A 16,493-nucleotide genomic window follows, 5' to 3' on the forward strand; every position below is an offset into this window, starting at 1 on the left:
ACCTGAGTTAGTCACCTGTAGCGCTACTTAGCAAATTTAAGTTGACCACACCACCACCTAGTGGACATACTGGTTCAGAACACAGAGCAAAGTGTTCCAATCGCCTGTTCTAAGCAATTACAGTAAAATTTAAATAAACTTCATTTTTATACTAAAAGAACAAATGCCTTTTAAATTTTAAATGTTAATGTATGCCTTTAAAATACTGATAGCCCGGGGAATATGTGAGAGAACAGAAATTCGCTCTGTACAGTTTTGGAAGATTTTATACAATAAATTATGATTCTTCTACAAGAAACTCTTAGCAGAACTAACAGTGTTAATTTGTTCTTGAAGAACCTGACTTTAGCTGAGACTTCTTAGCAGCTAGATATTAGCACGTGCTCTGTGAGCTGCATATGAATATAAGTGAAGCGTGTGGTATTTATAAAGTTAATTAGAAACTATTTATTTTAATTAAAACTTTACAGTTTTTCTTAGCAGAAAGAGAGAAAGCTGTAATAGAAAAGTGTAGGACAAAGATACTAAAGAATATATGATTCCCAACTAAGCAGGTCACTCCTCTGCAATATCTGTATCTATACATGGCTAACCTACGTTAGCTTTTTGCATTTCACTCATGCTTTAGGACTTCATTAATTTAATCTCTGTAAAGTAGTTGCAAATTTTCACATAGATCACCATTCAGCAACTGTGTAAAGTATTAAAGTTAAAAATTGATATTTTTTTCGTGTTTTGTTTTGGAAGTTTTTTGCTGTTGAGCTTTCTTTCAGGTTAGCCAGCTGGTCTTTCTACAGACAACAAGTGTCATGTTGTCTCTGAGTTGAAATGCTTTGCTAAATATTTTTCAAATTAACCCAGCTAGGAAACTAATCGTTATATCTACTGAATGGTTGCATTAGAATGAGGCAGTTCTCAGTTGTTTAATATTTCTCTTGTTAAAACTTTTGCTGGAAGAGTAAGGTGGACAGAAATCAAAAGCACCCTCTCTACAACTGAAGAAGGCTTATTTGAATTTTCCAGTAGTTCCATGTTTACACTATTATTTCACCTCCCAGACTAGCTTCATGCACTTTGTGCAGAGTATTTGCTTAGAGTTTTGGTCCTTTTAAATAACATTTTTTGTTTTAGTGGAGACCTAACCTAAGAAAGCAAGGACGAGCTTGTAGTTTCCAGGGGACTAGTTCCTCTGAGAGGAGAGGAAATAGTAAGTAGCTCATTTAGCTGCATACAACATCCCAAGAGTTGCATGTAGTGCAGGACCTCCAGAGGTTCATTCCAATCTAAATCATTTTGTAGTCAGTTTAGACTGAGGTGTGGGTGTCCAACTTTTTGGCTTGCCTGGGCCGCACTGAGTTGAAGAGAAATCGTCTTGGGCTGCATACAAAATATATAATACAGTTAATATATGTAAATTGCAAAACTTCTTTTGTTTTTTTTGTATAACCTGCAACAAGAATAGAAAACTAAGTGGGTTAGACACATGATCTGGAGCTTTGCTAAGAATCATACAGCTAAAGAGAATTTTGACTTTGACCTATGTCAGACTTTTCTCCTTCATCTTTAAATGTTGATGATGATGACCTGAAGTGTGAGAAGCCATCAGAGGGGGTGCAGGAAGCAGGTTATTTCCTGTCCTGCTGTGTGAACCATTTACAATAGATAAATCATTTTAGGCTGTCACTCTGCACAGAGCCATCACTTGACTCTCCAGCAGTTCCAGTTCTAATAGTTATTGGCTAATTCTCATCACTAATACAGCTGACTGTGGTTTCTACACTGTTGTTATTGCTAGTAGTGGTCCTTCCATCTGTCCTCACATGGCTTCACATGCCACTACTCTGATCAATTCATAGAACTACATATTGGTTTTTTGAGATAATTTCTGAATTCTTAAATAGCTTCAAGATTAATATATAAATAAGTAAAAAAGCCATAAGTGAATGGTGACAGCATGTAAAATTACGGCTATATTAATTTGACTGGGAAGGAATTTAGGTAAATATTTCCTCTTCATTGCAGATCTTCACATTGTTCTGGTAAAAGCACTCCCTGTTGTGGAGGGAGTGGAAGTGTTTCCAAAGCTAATTACACATCATTTGATGTTTGGAACGAAGTTCACCAGTAACTTGCCTTGCTTATATTCCTTATTTTTAGCCTTCTCTTGGAGTGAAGAAGCCAACTAAAGCCCTCCTGTATGTCATACTGAGCCCTGTGGGTGCTTACTTTTCAAGTGAATGCTTTGATCCAATATCATTATGGGCAGATCCGAAATATGTAAGAGCCTGGAAAGGAGGAACAGGAGACTGCAAATTGGGAGGGTAAGTAAACCTGATTCTGCATTTGTGTGGAATCTTCATATACTTCAAAAAAGAGATTCATTTTTTTAGTGATTAATCTAAGGCAGCAGAAATAGATGTATTAGATACAGGAGTTAAGCAAACAACATACTATGACAAGAATTTCAAAACTGTATTTTTTTAATATTTCTTACACAATTCAATTGCATATTTTTTCTTTGGACTTCTTGGAGAGAGAATTATACATCATCTCAAGTTGAGAAACTGGGCCTGGAAAATGTCCATATTATACTCCGACTGCTTCCCTTGCAGAAGTTGACACTGAAGATACAACTTCTGTGATACAGCATTCATTATAGCAACCTGCTGCCAGCTGGGCAGTCAGCAGTGTTGACTGTTGAACTTCTGCCTTAGCAGACTGTCTTTGACAAGCCATCTGCAGTAAGCTGGGAGTATACAGGTGTCTGTGGAAAATCAAAAGACAATTATTTGTGTGTACTTGACCATGGTCTGGAAGTTTTCTGCTGAACTAGGCCAAAGCACCACTTACATAGTGGTTAATGTCCAAGTACTTGAGTTGTCTGAATGAAGCTGCTTAGGACTTCACCAGAGCAAGCAACTTGGATGTTGTTAGATAAAGTGACTTCATTATGTATACTTGGTTATTGGTTTAAACAAAGATTCTTAAACCTTCCTGAGAGGTTTTTTTCTAGACAAGATGTTCAATTTGACAAGTATTTGTCAAATGCTGCCTAGTTGAGCTAATAGAATCAAGTGGCAAGAAAATTGCTTTCCTTACATTTCTTCTGATGTTTTGAGATTTTTACTGTCTACTTGTATGGTTTTGTTTAGTTTTGGAAATATATTATTTCCTGGACACTATTTTATCAGCTGTTACAATGAGAATACTCTGGAATCACTGCTGACTTGATTGGCAATTGTAGCCCACAGGTGAGATGTGAATTCAAGAGCAGTCAGCACTTTGGAGCTGCTGTCTTGGGCTTGTGATAACTGTTGAAGATCTGAAGCAATAGGGTTTGTGTTTTTTTCCCCTTTAGAGCAGGTACAGGGTGAACATGAATTATGAAGTCAGGTTCACCATGTAGACAGCATTTTACAAAAACATTTGCCTCTCCAGGATATAGAATTCATCAAGGCCAGTCTGTAGCTTCTAGAGCTACTAGTTCTGTAAATGTCTTTTACTGGACAAGAAACAGCTCACCTTTGAAGATTCTGTATTTCAAGAGATCTATTCACCTGACATATAAGGTGAGGTGGATAGTTTGACTTTTACTTTTTAAAAACCATGAGCTGGATGGGAATTGTTCTCTCTCCAGGATTCCAGCTGCTACATAAGGATAAATTATTTGCTAAGCTATTTACTTGCAATGATTGAAGCATTCAGAAAATGGGAGATTTGTTTTTGAGAAAATTTGAATGAGTGTGTTTCAGCTGTTGATGCTCCTTAGCTATTCACAGTTTTTGGCTTGTTGATACAAAATGATTTAGTAAAATACCAGGAAAGAACTTCCAGTAAAGTATCTCAGGGAGAAGCAGTGATTAAACAGAGCACTTACTCATAAAGGAGATGTGTACTGAACCATCCATAGAAATAAGCAAATACTCATCCAGACACTCATTATCTGTTTGCTCTTTCTTTTTGTTTCTGAAAGGAATTATGGTTCTTCTATTTGTGCTCAGCAAGAAGCCCTGGAATTAGGCTGCCAGCAGGTTCTGTGGCTGTATGGAGAAGATCACCAAATAACCGAAGTTGGAACAATGAATCTATTTCTCTACTGGGTAAATGAAGATGGAGGTACAGTAACACACAAAATGAAAACTCTAATAGAATAGACAGTTGGGACCACAGTGCAGTTAGTCATATTATGTGTACAAGGCTTCTAGAAGCAAATTTGACCCCCCAGATACTGTCATAAATATTTTTCGTGGTAGTGGGATAGTTACCTTCTCCCATAATTCATGAAATGATTGTTACGAGTGCAGATCATAAATTTTTTAATGAAAAAGGTTTAACAAAATTAATTTCTGTTCTGAAAACTGGTAGGTGACTGTTAATCATACCATTGTAAAAGAGATGATCTCAGAGCAGCTGTGAGCACAGCATGTTGATAACATACTAATCTGCGGAAGCCGTCCACATGTTCAGGGGAGAGTGTAGTCATACAAAGGATCACACTGCAATTCACTGTCAGTTTTAGATGATGTTTCATCTTGGTGATGGCGTGTCAGAAACAATGCAGCCATGTTAAAGATGCTTTATGGTTGTGCTACTCTCGAATGGTTCCCATTCTCACTTTCCAGCAAGTTCCTGAAGCATGACCAAAAGTGCTTCAGCATCTGACTGATAAAGCACTAAACTCTTTCTGTGAAGAATTTGAACATCCAGTGGAGGCAGACAGAAATATGTCAATTGGCATTCCACATCACTAGTGTTCTGTCAATACTTTAAAGATATACTATCATTCTTAAATATATTTTTACCTTTTTGCATCTCCAGTCACCTGTGAGTATTGTACATGTTGCTTAGAAAACTGTCTAGTTAATGAGGAGCCATTTATTTTGGTGTCTCAGAATTCAGCATCTCAGAAACACCCACAGTGGTTCAGAAGTCTACATGAATTTGAGTCTTTGGAGAACTGAGCCAGTTTATCTGGTGGTGAATGGAAGGATGCCTCTTGATTTTCATGAGTTCTTGCCCTCCATGAAAATTGTTAATGAATTTTTGCATGGCATCATATGCAGAGTTTAATTTCTGGTATAGCCAGAGTGCCATGGCTAGCTTTGAAAATTGACAGTTTCCTGACAGTGCTCATGGGAATCCTGCTACCTGACTCTCATGCCCAGTTTCTTTTCTTATTCTTCTACAAAATCTTTAGCATTTCTGTAAGAAGAGAAATTATGTTCTCTCCGTGCTGAATGAGTCTGTGAAGTCACTTTTAATATGAGAAATCTTGTTGTTAAAGCACCAGTGGACTTGTCAGTGTATTTATATGCCTTGTGTAACTTTGCTAGAGAGACATAAAAATAGATTCTGGCTCATTCTAGCCAAGGAAAGGACAGTGAAGGGAGTACATGATTAGAATTCAGTGTTCTTATTGTACTTAAACCAGGAATATGCTGGAATTACCCAGCTGCTGCACCGTTCTTTTCCAAAGATCTGCCAATCACTGTGTTACCAGTGTACAACTGAATAGTGCCATTGTGAGGTGGCTGTAACAAACAACTTGTAATTCATGCCACCCAAGCTAACTGTATACTGGCAAACCTGCCATTTCATGCGACACGGTCATTAGCATCGTTGGAGCACTTTGCAGTCTTTCAGTGTGGCGATTAATGCTTAGTTTGTGATATCTTTGGTTGAAAAATCACTCCTGCTGACAATGTGTGCCATCATATACCTGCTTAAAGCCTTACATTGTGATTTAAAGAGCATTTGCCATTATTTTCTCTTACTTTGCAACAGATAGTTAGGCAGTGCGTTTGTTTTGTTATGCAAATTCTGCAGCTGAGAGAGTGATCTAACACAAAAATAGCGAGGCAGAAATTGCAAACGATCATCAAAAGGAAAATGCTCTTGTTTGTGTGTTCAAGGGTCACTGCAGGATAGTCTGAACGTGCTCTATGTGGTGTTGCAACAAACCAAGTTTCCAACTCTGTAAAGTCCAAACTAAGAAACGTCCATACTTCCAATGAAAGTAGGGTTTTCTTGTAAGCTTTTGCTGTATATTTTCAGTTATAGCATTGCCTCTAAACGTGACAAGTTGTTTTGGATAGCAGAGGAACCTGAAAGAATGTCTCATTTATAACATTGTGGAGGTAGTTGGAGGAAACTACTCAATTTCTTGTAAAACAGTATGCCGAGCTCTGTGCTACTTATATGCCCACTGCTCCTCTGGCTGAGGCTTTCTACTGTTTCATAAATAAAGGAGCGTGATATTTCATTCATCAATGACTGTTTGCAGTTTATGTTCACAAAATGAAAATTTTAGTCACCCAGCTGTGCTTTCCACCTGCCTCTTCAGAGCACATAACAATCCCAAGAAGCCGTCAACATTGAAACTCCTGTTTCCTTTAATAATATTGGTTCTTCTGCTTAGAATTTAGGCTTGACTTTGTGAAAAAATGTAGAATTTAAATATATGTCTAAACTGAAGGTTGCTAATTAGAAAAGTTCTGCATTTTCCAAAAATTGAATTTCTTAAGAATGATTTGGAACCATCTGGGCTCTACTTCTAGCTTTACTGATAAGATGTAAATAGCATTCAGGTATTACTTGATGTTTTTGCGCTGTTATTAAAATGGGGAGAAATAGTACTCAGTTTAAAATAGCACACATTAAGTTAAACGTTCTAAAGAATCCTCTAGTACACTCAGTTAAAATACCAGGCAACTTGATTTTTATTTTTAGTAGTTAAAGGATTATTTCTACTGCATGAATGTGTTAGAATCATAGAATTTTTTTAGTTGGAAGGGACACTTAAATGTCTTCTAGGCAAACTCCCTTGCAGTGAACTGCAGCTCAGTCAGGTTGCACAGAGCCCTGTCCAGGCTGTCCTTGAATGTCTCTAAGGATGGGGAATCCACAGTCTCTCTGAGTAACCTGTTCCCGTTATCAGGTAGGCTATATGGAAAGTAATTATTGTGCCTTCTGCTGCATTAGAAGCACATGGCAAAAGCATAGTGGAGAGAGCAGCTCGAATAAGGTGCTAGACAGAGAAACAGAAAGAAAAGTAATTGAAGAATGTAAATCAGCTGAGAAACAAAGATGAAGTGATTTCATGAGGGGAAAATAGAAGAAAAGCCTAAGGGAAAAACAAGGAGGAGACAGAAATAGAAAGGGCCAGAACAAATTGGGAACAGAAATCAGCCATCTGTAATAGTGAAACCAGGGTTTCCTGGGTTCTCTTTGATCCCGAAGGTCATTTGGTATCTGTTATAATTTTGGTAAAATATATTATTGTAAATTTCTCTGCATTGTTGTGGTGCAACTAGTACTGAAATCATCTTATGTTTGGAATATTATCTCATATGTTCATAAATGAAAGTGTATAAAAATGGAAGCATTGTAAAATGAAAGTCTTCATTTTAAAAGTACCTTTAAGCCTTCTGAGGGAGTTTCTTAGTTATGGCATGCTGTAGTAAGTGGGCACATCAATACGACGGGAGGATCAGTATGATAGAAAGGTGCTATAAGGGAAGGGAAAAAGATTGCTTACTCATATCAGAAGATTCCAGGTTTGCAGAGGAAAGCTGCACCAGGGAAGAATCTCCAGAAAGAGTTCCTTCCCTAGTGGCAGTCAGCCCTTAAATGAGGTCTAAGAGAGGTGCAGCCAGGCTTCACCCCTTCTGGTCACACAGCTGAATTGCCTTCACCTGTGCTCCCAGGGCTGACCAGGTCCTTTCCCCAGGTGCTCAATCAGTGGTTCAGGCCATGACACAACAGTTCCCATACGCGTGCCTGTACCATACCTGGTGCAATGGGACATCGGACTGGAAAGTGCTATTACTTCTGATACGATAACGAGTAATAACAGTAGTCAAATGAAGAGAAACATCAGCGTTTTCCTTCAGATGCCTTTTTTCCCTTTTCTTGTTGCTATAGATTTTCAGGCGTCTAGCCCATGAAAATAACTCAGAAGGCACATTGAGTCTGTGAGCTCACAGTCTGTTTTCCTGGAGATGGACAATTTGATGTCATGTGGAGACTGCTTTGGCATCAATTCACAGAGAGAACGAGCTTTTTGGCATGTGATGTTGTTTAGTATTATTATCTCTGCTGGGTACCAGGGGGAGCAGATGTTCCTCGCGTGGCCCCAGGCTGGTAGGCATCATATGTGGGCTTGACAAAATTAGGCAGAGCAGACTATCTGAAACATTAGGACTCCTGCATCCTGTCTGCTCAGTGCTGTTTAGGGGCTGGTTTGTCCTGGCACCTTTTCAAAATAGCTCACATCACTGAATATATGTTGTTGAGCTTAAACAGGTTGTGGCTAAGATTTGTGGCCAAGGCACCACCAAACAGAATGTTATCGGGTACGTAGGTACAAACTTTGGCATTAAGGTCCATGATAGTTTAAGCTTTCTGCTAGAGGAATACTCTCATGTGGCTGTGGACTCTGCAGACATAGCTGGTGAGCTGTAGAACATCAGCTTTCTAGGGTTCAGAACTGAGACCTGTGTCTCACTGAGAGTTTTAAATGTCCTCTTCACTTGATATCTGTGTCAAAATAGGACCTGATAGGCATCATGATTAGGAGTGAAGAACTTTGTATTGCTTTTGACTGTATGAGAAACAAGAGACAGCTGCTGTACTTAGGAAGTTGGGACAGGCTAGAGAATGACACTACTGGTGAGTCAAACCAGAGTAGAATATATAGCTCATTTTAGAGCATCTCACTTAGACATTTTGGCATGGTAGTTTGTCTATTACATATGTGTGTATAAGGGACATGGAAACATAGGTCAGAGAATCTTGTAGTTGCAATAAATCCATGGCTGGTTGCACTAAAACTAATAGATATTTCCAAGAGAATGTGCAATAAGTAACAAATTCAGTGAACAATTGTATTTATTATCCTTTGTTTCTCCTATTTTACCGCAGCTCCTGAAATCCTGAGAAGCCCATGCTGTAGTTGTCTTTAATCTGTACATGCAGTGGCTGCCAGGCAGCATTTGTGCAGATTATCTACCTGACAGTTGAAAACAGAGTCCTCAGCTGCTAAGTTCAACTTGGTCTCTCTCAGTGCAAGGATGAACAGCATGTTTCTGCCTTCTTGTTTCCCTGACCTACAGAAGTTTTTTAAAACTGCTGCTTCTTCAGTCTTGGTTCAAACAGCCTGGATTCAATGATTATTTGTTAGGGGGAGTAAAGGTCATAATGGCAATATGAAGATGCATATCTTGTTCCTTGATTTGATCTCAACTAGGTGATGTAAAAAGCTTTCATGGCTTGTAAATTCTATAAAGAGCTTAATATCTTCATAAATAATAAAAAAGAATAAATAAGATAATAAAAATAAAAAAGATAGTGGATTCTTATTGGGAAGAGAAAATAGTTAGAAAAAAAATTATGAAGAGTGTTATTAGAAAACTAGAAAGACCCACTGACTGTGAATTTAAGTATTTACCAAGTATGGATCACTGTATATTACTGCTAGTAATTAGTAAATGTTGGATCAACATTTAGGTAATGTTCTTTTTCTTGAAAGCAAAAACAAGCTAACAAACCAAACTAGCTGAACAGTTCTAGTTGTTGGTGATTTTGGAATTTTATTGGGACTGCTCTTTTTGAGTAAAGACAAAATTAGGAGACAAAAAAAAGACATCTAGACCAAGAGGAAAGATCATTAGGGAGGTGTCTTCTCAAGAAGCATTTACCAAAGTTTTTACTTCTTTGCTAGTTCAGTAAATAAGCCTTAAAATTCCCTGCAAATGTTTCATTTTAATGTTTGGAAGTAGAAATACTGAACCCCATGTACCAAAATAAAGTAAAGCAGTTCAGAGAGAGTCATCATCTGCCTTGGCATTATTAGGTATGACTTTCTTTTGTGTCTCTGTAGGCTGAATTTGAAGACTGAGCTGTTCCCTGTAACTGCACAGTGAATCCATAATACACTGAGGAATAAATTTTGCTACCAGGCTTTAGCCATATATTAATTAATAAATTAAATATATTTCTTCACCATCCAGTCAGGTATATTTGAAAGGTTCCAAACACTCAACAACTTACTGTAGTTGAATTTGTGCGATTTGTGTTCACATAACTCTGAGAATCTTTCATATTACAGAGCTAAGATTTTAATGTTAATTTTTTGTTGTTGTTGTTTATTTTGCTTTCTCTTGTATGTGATAGAAAATGAACTGGCAACTCCACCTTTAGATGGCATCATCCTTCCAGGAGTGACAAGACAAAGCATTTTGGATTTGGCATGCAACTGGGTGAGTGCTTTGGCCATGCCAGTAGTGGTTTCAACTCTCACAAAATCTACTAAAGTAAGCATTCCTTTTCCTCTTTATCCAAAAGTTCAACTAATTTGGTCAAATCCCTTAACCTAAATGAGAATTAAGAGATGAGATTCTGGGCATCATCATCAGAAAACCCGTATCTATCACATGGAACAATACTGAACTTGTTAGCTCTGTATAGTATTTAACATGAACATTCTCCTTAAGTCTACTATCACCATTAACATAAAGCAAGGGTATAAATGATTACCATATATGATCACAGCTGTACTTTATTCATCAGGACCCTGTATCTCCACTAATTTCTCATGGTTTCATTCAAAGTTATGTTCAGGAAAGAATAACAGAAATAAGGCATGTTGTGATACTTTTCCTCTGGTATTCTCTAAGCTTCCAACCACGTGTAAACTGAAGGACTTCCTGATACACAGTTCATAGTTATGTCATTTAAATCCAACTCATAATGAAAAGAGTTAAGCATAGAATACATAGACATACATAGAATCACCAAGGTTGGAAAAAACCCACAGGATCACCCATCACCAATAGTTCTCACTGAACCATGTCCCTCAACACAATGTCCAAACGTTCCTTGAACACCTCCAGAGCTGGTGACTGCACCACCTCCCTGGGCAGCCCATTCCAGTGTCTGCAGCCCATTCCAGTGCCTATGCTGCATGGGGTAGGTACATTTGCCACTTGTTCATCTGCATTGAACTGTTATGCATCTTTACTCAAACTAATACTCCTGCAGTCTGGAATAAAACTAGTGTAGATGTGCATATGCAATTCTCAGTCATGTCTCCTTACAAGATAGACAGTTGTTCCCAGTTGCTAGAACTCTTGAATAGTTACTTGTCTCCTAGTTTTTGTACTGTCTTCCTGACTTGTATTTCCTCACCTACTTGAAACTCTTCTTACATGGTGTCTGGTGTCCCAGCCCCTCTCTCCAAATGCTCTTCTATCCAGCACTAATAATATTTTTTTGTTCTCTTAAGCACCTCTGTTCCATATTTAAAAGCATGCATGTAAAGCAGGGGCTAAGCTTTAGTTTGGCCTGCTAGGACAATGAAATCTACATAAAACCATGAAATTGAAAGTTCAGTGTTTACTATTGTTCTTTAAAAGTTTCCCCTCAGTCAGTTGCTATTCATACTTAGAGAACTTACAGAAAGTAAAACATTTCCTTTCTAGAGATTGTGTCCCACATGAATTGCTGTACTAATACCTGCTGCACAGTTAATTTTTGTGGATGACAGCAGCATACATGCATGCATCTAGCTGGCATTACAGGTAGAATTAAAAAATGTATTTTGCTGAGGAATTGTCCAAGAGTATAATGCTAAGTTCTTATGCAAAACCGAGTCAAACTTCACAATGCTTGAGACCAGGAGTTGGCAGGTCCTGTGTCACATAATCCATGACAAGTTAAGCTGTATTATTCCCTAATACAGTATTGATATTCTGTATCAAGTCAGTGGAAAGTGCTGCTTAATCATCAGCACTGTACCTAGCAAACTATTGGCTTTCTTGAAGGCCATTTTTTTCATTGGTCTATCTTGAATAATACTGTGAGGTTTGAAAAGATCATAAGATCACAGCCAAAATTTGACTCATTGCAGTTGGGCTAAGTAAAAATACTAGATAGTTCTGTTAGAGATGTTTCAACAATGAGAAACAAACAAAAATACGTTTATTTTTTAAACATGTAAGTATTTTTTTTCATTTGATTCTTCTTGTGCAGGGAGAATTTAAAGTGTCTGAGCGTTACATCACTATGAGTGACCTGACAGCTGCCTTGGAAGAGAACAGAGTGAAGGAGATGTTTGGGGCTGGAACAGCTTGCATTGTATGTCCTATCTCCAAAATTTTGTATAAGGGCAAGGTAAGATAATATCACTTTCCCTTCTTCTCTGGAATTTTTCTCATAATTGTTTGCTGCTGGAAAAACAGACAAACAAGCAGCAACAGCAGCAAAAACCACCATACAGGTGAGATAGAAAAGGAGTACTGCTTGAGGATCATAGGAAGGCACAAATATGTTGTTTGCTAAGTGAGTTGCTGATATGTTGTAAGAAGAGAAGACTCCCTCTCATCTTCTGGTCTTTTTTTTTTTTTTTTCCTGCTTATAACTAAGCAAAGTCACAAAATCTCAGTTCCTGAAAATGTGTGTAATAGTTCCCAGCCTGATTGGAAATACAGAAAAATACATTTTTCTACCTTTCTTTTATTGAAAGTTTTTTTCAAAAATACAAGGCTTCCAGGATAGGTAAGAGGGGAAGGACTTCTGTCTGGAGTCAAATTTCTGAACCACTGCATTCATTCTTCCTTAGATATATCTGTTTTTCATCCCTCAATGCAAGGAATCCAGCTGTGGTAGAGGAGTTGTGTCAGGAGAATGCACATCTGCTTCTACGTATTGTGCACCATATGGGAGATTTCTCCCGTACAGATGGAATTTCACAGGCATTTCTTTAGCCTGTTAGGCAGAGTTGATGCTATTAAATCAGCACAAAGTTAATTCATAAGCCTGGAGAATTTCAGATGGATGCATAGGTGCTTTGTTGCATCAAATATGACATGTACAGTAAAAGTATGTGAAGTGATAGTTCTTGAATTAATAAGATGGAATAAATGTACTGATATTATGTGCTAAGATAATTTGAAAGACATCCAGGTGCTAATCTTATCAACTATAAATGTACTTGTTGCATTTCTGCACAATATACTCTGAAATGAAATACTGTGTGTAGCAGTTCTGCTCTGGCTTGTGCGATTTATTGTCCATTTTGGACAGATCTTTTGGAGAGCTTGGATTGGCCTTTGTTTGAAAGCTGCAAAATAGTACAACTAATTTAACTTTTCACTGGCTGAGCATGCTCTCCTATAAAAACATTACAACAAACTTGTAAGAAGGTCTAGAAAACTTGATAAATACTTATTAAAATCCCTGTTGTCCCTAAGGTATTTATATGTATATAAAGTTGTATGTTATTTCATCTCTCTGTCTCTCTCTTTCTCTCTCTCTCTCGCTCTCTCTCTTTCCATCCCTGCTCCCCCTGACCCTCTCACCTTCATTCAATGTCAGCATTTGCACATTCCAACTATGGAAAATGGACCTCAGTTAACCACCCGGATCCTGAATAAACTGACTGATATCCAGGTAAGATATTTTATCTTCTTTAATCAGATAAAATAGTAAATGGTGACAATATGAAAACCTTGAAAACAAGTATTTTTTAATAATGTTAGTGTAGACATAATATTATGTCTTTGCTTGGTGTGGTTAATTTATCCATTTTTTTCATTATCTTGAAAAAATATGATGCAGATTTTTTCCATATTCATCTTCCAAACTGGATAACGTTATTACAAGTTCCTTTTTAAGGGAAATACATAAATGAATAGATGAAATGTCTTAATAACCACAATCATAAATGAATGTGGGCTAATCAATAAACATAAACATTCAGTAGGCACAATACTATCTTCCTCATCATAGGATCATAGAATGATGTAGATGGAAGGAACCTTAAAGACCACCTAGTTCCAATCTCTCTGCTGTGGGCAGGGTTGCCAACCACTAAATTGGACAAAGGTTGTTGCCCAGGGCCGCATCCAACCTGATCTTGAACACCTCCAGGGATGGGGCATCCATAACTTTTCTGGGCAGCACGTGCCAGTGCCGCAGCACTCTCTGAATGGTAATATCTAATCTCAATCTCCCCTCTTTTAGTTTAAAACTGTTCCCCACTGTGTAAAGAGTCTGTCTGCCTCCTGTTTCTAAGCTCCTTTTAGGTACTGTAAGGCCACAATTGGGTCTCCTCAGAGCCTTCTCTTCTCCAAGCTGAACAAGCCCGGCTCCCTCAGTCTTTCTTCATAGGTGAGGTGCTCCAGCCCTCTGATAATCTTTGTGACCTCCTCTGGACCCACTTCAACAGCTCCACCATGTTTTCTTGTGCTGAGTGCCCCAGGCCTGGATACAGTACTTCAGATAGGACCTCACAAAAGGAGAGCAGAGGAGGACAAACACCTCCTTCTCCTTGCTGGCCGCCCCTCCATTGATGCAGTCCAGGTTGCAGTTGGCCTTCTGGACTACAGGCGCATTTGTATAACTCTTGTGTTACCTTCTGATGTCTAAGTGATGCTTCTGAAATCTGTGTTAGGGCCTTGAGCAATACATGGTTAGTTTGAATTGCCACAAATCATTTCTAATTGCAGTCCTGAAACAGCTCAGCATCAAAAAGAGTTGAAGTCAGTTCTAGCACGTTCTTGGATGTCTTGTGTGACAGGTTAGGTACTTAGCAGTTTGTATTACAAGACAAGTAAGTGCCTTCAGTAGAAAAATGGCTTTTGAAAATCCAGAATTGTTTTATAAGACTGCACTGGAATGTGAGTCTTTCTCCCTTGGCCAATAGATAGTGAGTGGACTATCAAGGCATATTTATGCAGCCTGTTTCCAGAGGCTGCCTTCCTTCTCTACTCCTTCTCTTCCCACACCTATCCCGCCTTCCTTCAAGAGTCAGGAGGAGGCTGCAGTGTATATTGCTTCTAACCATTATGTTCCTTGGATCTTTACACCTTATAGCTGTGCATGCAGAATTGAATGTATTTACATGTGTTCATTAGTTGCAGGTGAACAATAAATCCATCACTCCTGAAATCTGCTGGGTTATTACATACAGAGATGTACATGTATTTCTGTGTCTGCTTCTTTAAAAAGCTCAGGAGAATCTGAACACTATATTGTTAGAAACTTTGTTTTAAAGGAAATCACAGCTGCTTCCCTCTAAGAGTTAATTAGTATTTGCTGGTTGCATATCTGCACTTCCCTATTTGTGGAGAGATCTACTTGGAATTATATCCAAGTGGGCCTCAGATTCTCGTTCAGAGAACGTTTCTGTAACACAGAGAATGGAGTATATCATATTCCTAAAATCTCAAGAGATTTTTCAGGATCTTTGTGAAAGATATTTTATATATTCCCCCAGGACAGGGGGAAACAAAAATCTCTTTGCAGCATCACAGGACTATTGTCATATCATTTGGCTCTTATTCCAAAGAATGTGCAGGTTCAGAAAAATTAAATGCCATGGAAATTACAGCTAGACAGAACTTTGGTCTCTGTACCGTGGTCTTGCCTAAACTAAGGCAAAGTATCCATTTCATGTTGGACAATGGGCATTTGTGAGACAGTGCTAACTATCAGTACAAACACTGTCGTGCATTTGCACATGACCAGGAGGTGCAGGGATCCATATCCAATGTCAATTTACTGATTCTCTTGTATACAATGCATGCTTGTTCAACATTTTCAGATTATCTCAATTATTGTGTTTTTACGTCTGTTTTCGTGCTGCTCATTTTTCATTTGTAAGTTGTCCATGTTCAGCAGGATTTCTCTGGATATGCACAGCTGTTCAGTGGGAACTAGAGCTAGAGTGACAAATTAGAAACTCATGGGCAGAACTGATTTCATTTCTCATGCCAGTTGAGAGAGACAATAGTCATACTGTGATATACATTTATTTTCCTGTCATCAAGTGGAAATCAAGATTACTTAGGCTGATAAAGATTTTAGATTAAATAATTACATTGTCTGCAATAATAGTGTGCGTATGAATGATTTTGTCCTAGAACACTGTCTTCTGCAACTGGTTGAGTTAGAAGATGCAGAGATGAGATTCTTTTCTGTAGGAATAAACTCACTGAAATACCAATGCGGTGTTTTTGTGATTTTTGCATTCCATACTTTGAGAATAGACAAATGTTCTCTGTAGTCTTTAAAGCAGACATCATGATGTAACTTGGAAGGAGTGGATAGGAGATAAAGTGTACTGTTTATACTACGTGAGATATAACACAGTTAAACACCACAGTCAAACATAGCAGTGAACTAAGATGTAGTCAAAAAACAATCTTTTTCAAGTTGCATCATCTAAATGGGTAGGCCAGAGGAAAACAGCCAAAGAAGAGTAATGGATGTGTTAATTTCTATCTTTGACAGCGTCAGAAAAGGAAATTAAATCTTCTTTTCTTTCGAAAATGAAAGCATCTTGACAGTGATCCGAGCATCTTCATTCTCTCTTTTGTTCTGGAATTGTGTTCAAACTATTGTCAAATGGCAACTTAGACCACCCCTTGCAATTTCTGAAGTTTTCATAAGAGCAAGATATGGTAGTACCTAAAGCCATCAAAACTTCCGAG

The 16,493-nt window shown here is 38.1% G+C and overlaps 1 protein-coding gene across 1 annotated transcript in view; it reads left to right on the top strand.

Moving 5' to 3' along the window:
• The window catches only part of BCAT1 (branched chain amino acid transaminase 1), a 63,603-nt gene that overhangs the window by 38,402 nt on the left and 8,708 nt on the right, over nt 1–16,493 (top strand). The window contains exons 6-10 of the mRNA XM_003202509.4: nt 2,158–2,321; nt 3,974–4,116; nt 10,174–10,259; nt 12,031–12,171; nt 13,375–13,449. Coding sequence (XP_003202557.1) covers nt 2,158–2,321; nt 3,974–4,116; nt 10,174–10,259; nt 12,031–12,171; nt 13,375–13,449 — 609 coding nt within the window. The remainder of the gene's footprint in view (nt 1–2,157; nt 2,322–3,973; nt 4,117–10,173; nt 10,260–12,030; nt 12,172–13,374; nt 13,450–16,493) is intronic.

Source organism: Meleagris gallopavo, chromosome 1, assembly GCF_905368555.1.
Source record: "Meleagris gallopavo chromosome 1, MGAL_WU_HG_1.1, whole genome shotgun sequence".
NCBI lineage: Eukaryota > Metazoa > Chordata > Aves > Galliformes > Phasianidae > Meleagris > Meleagris gallopavo.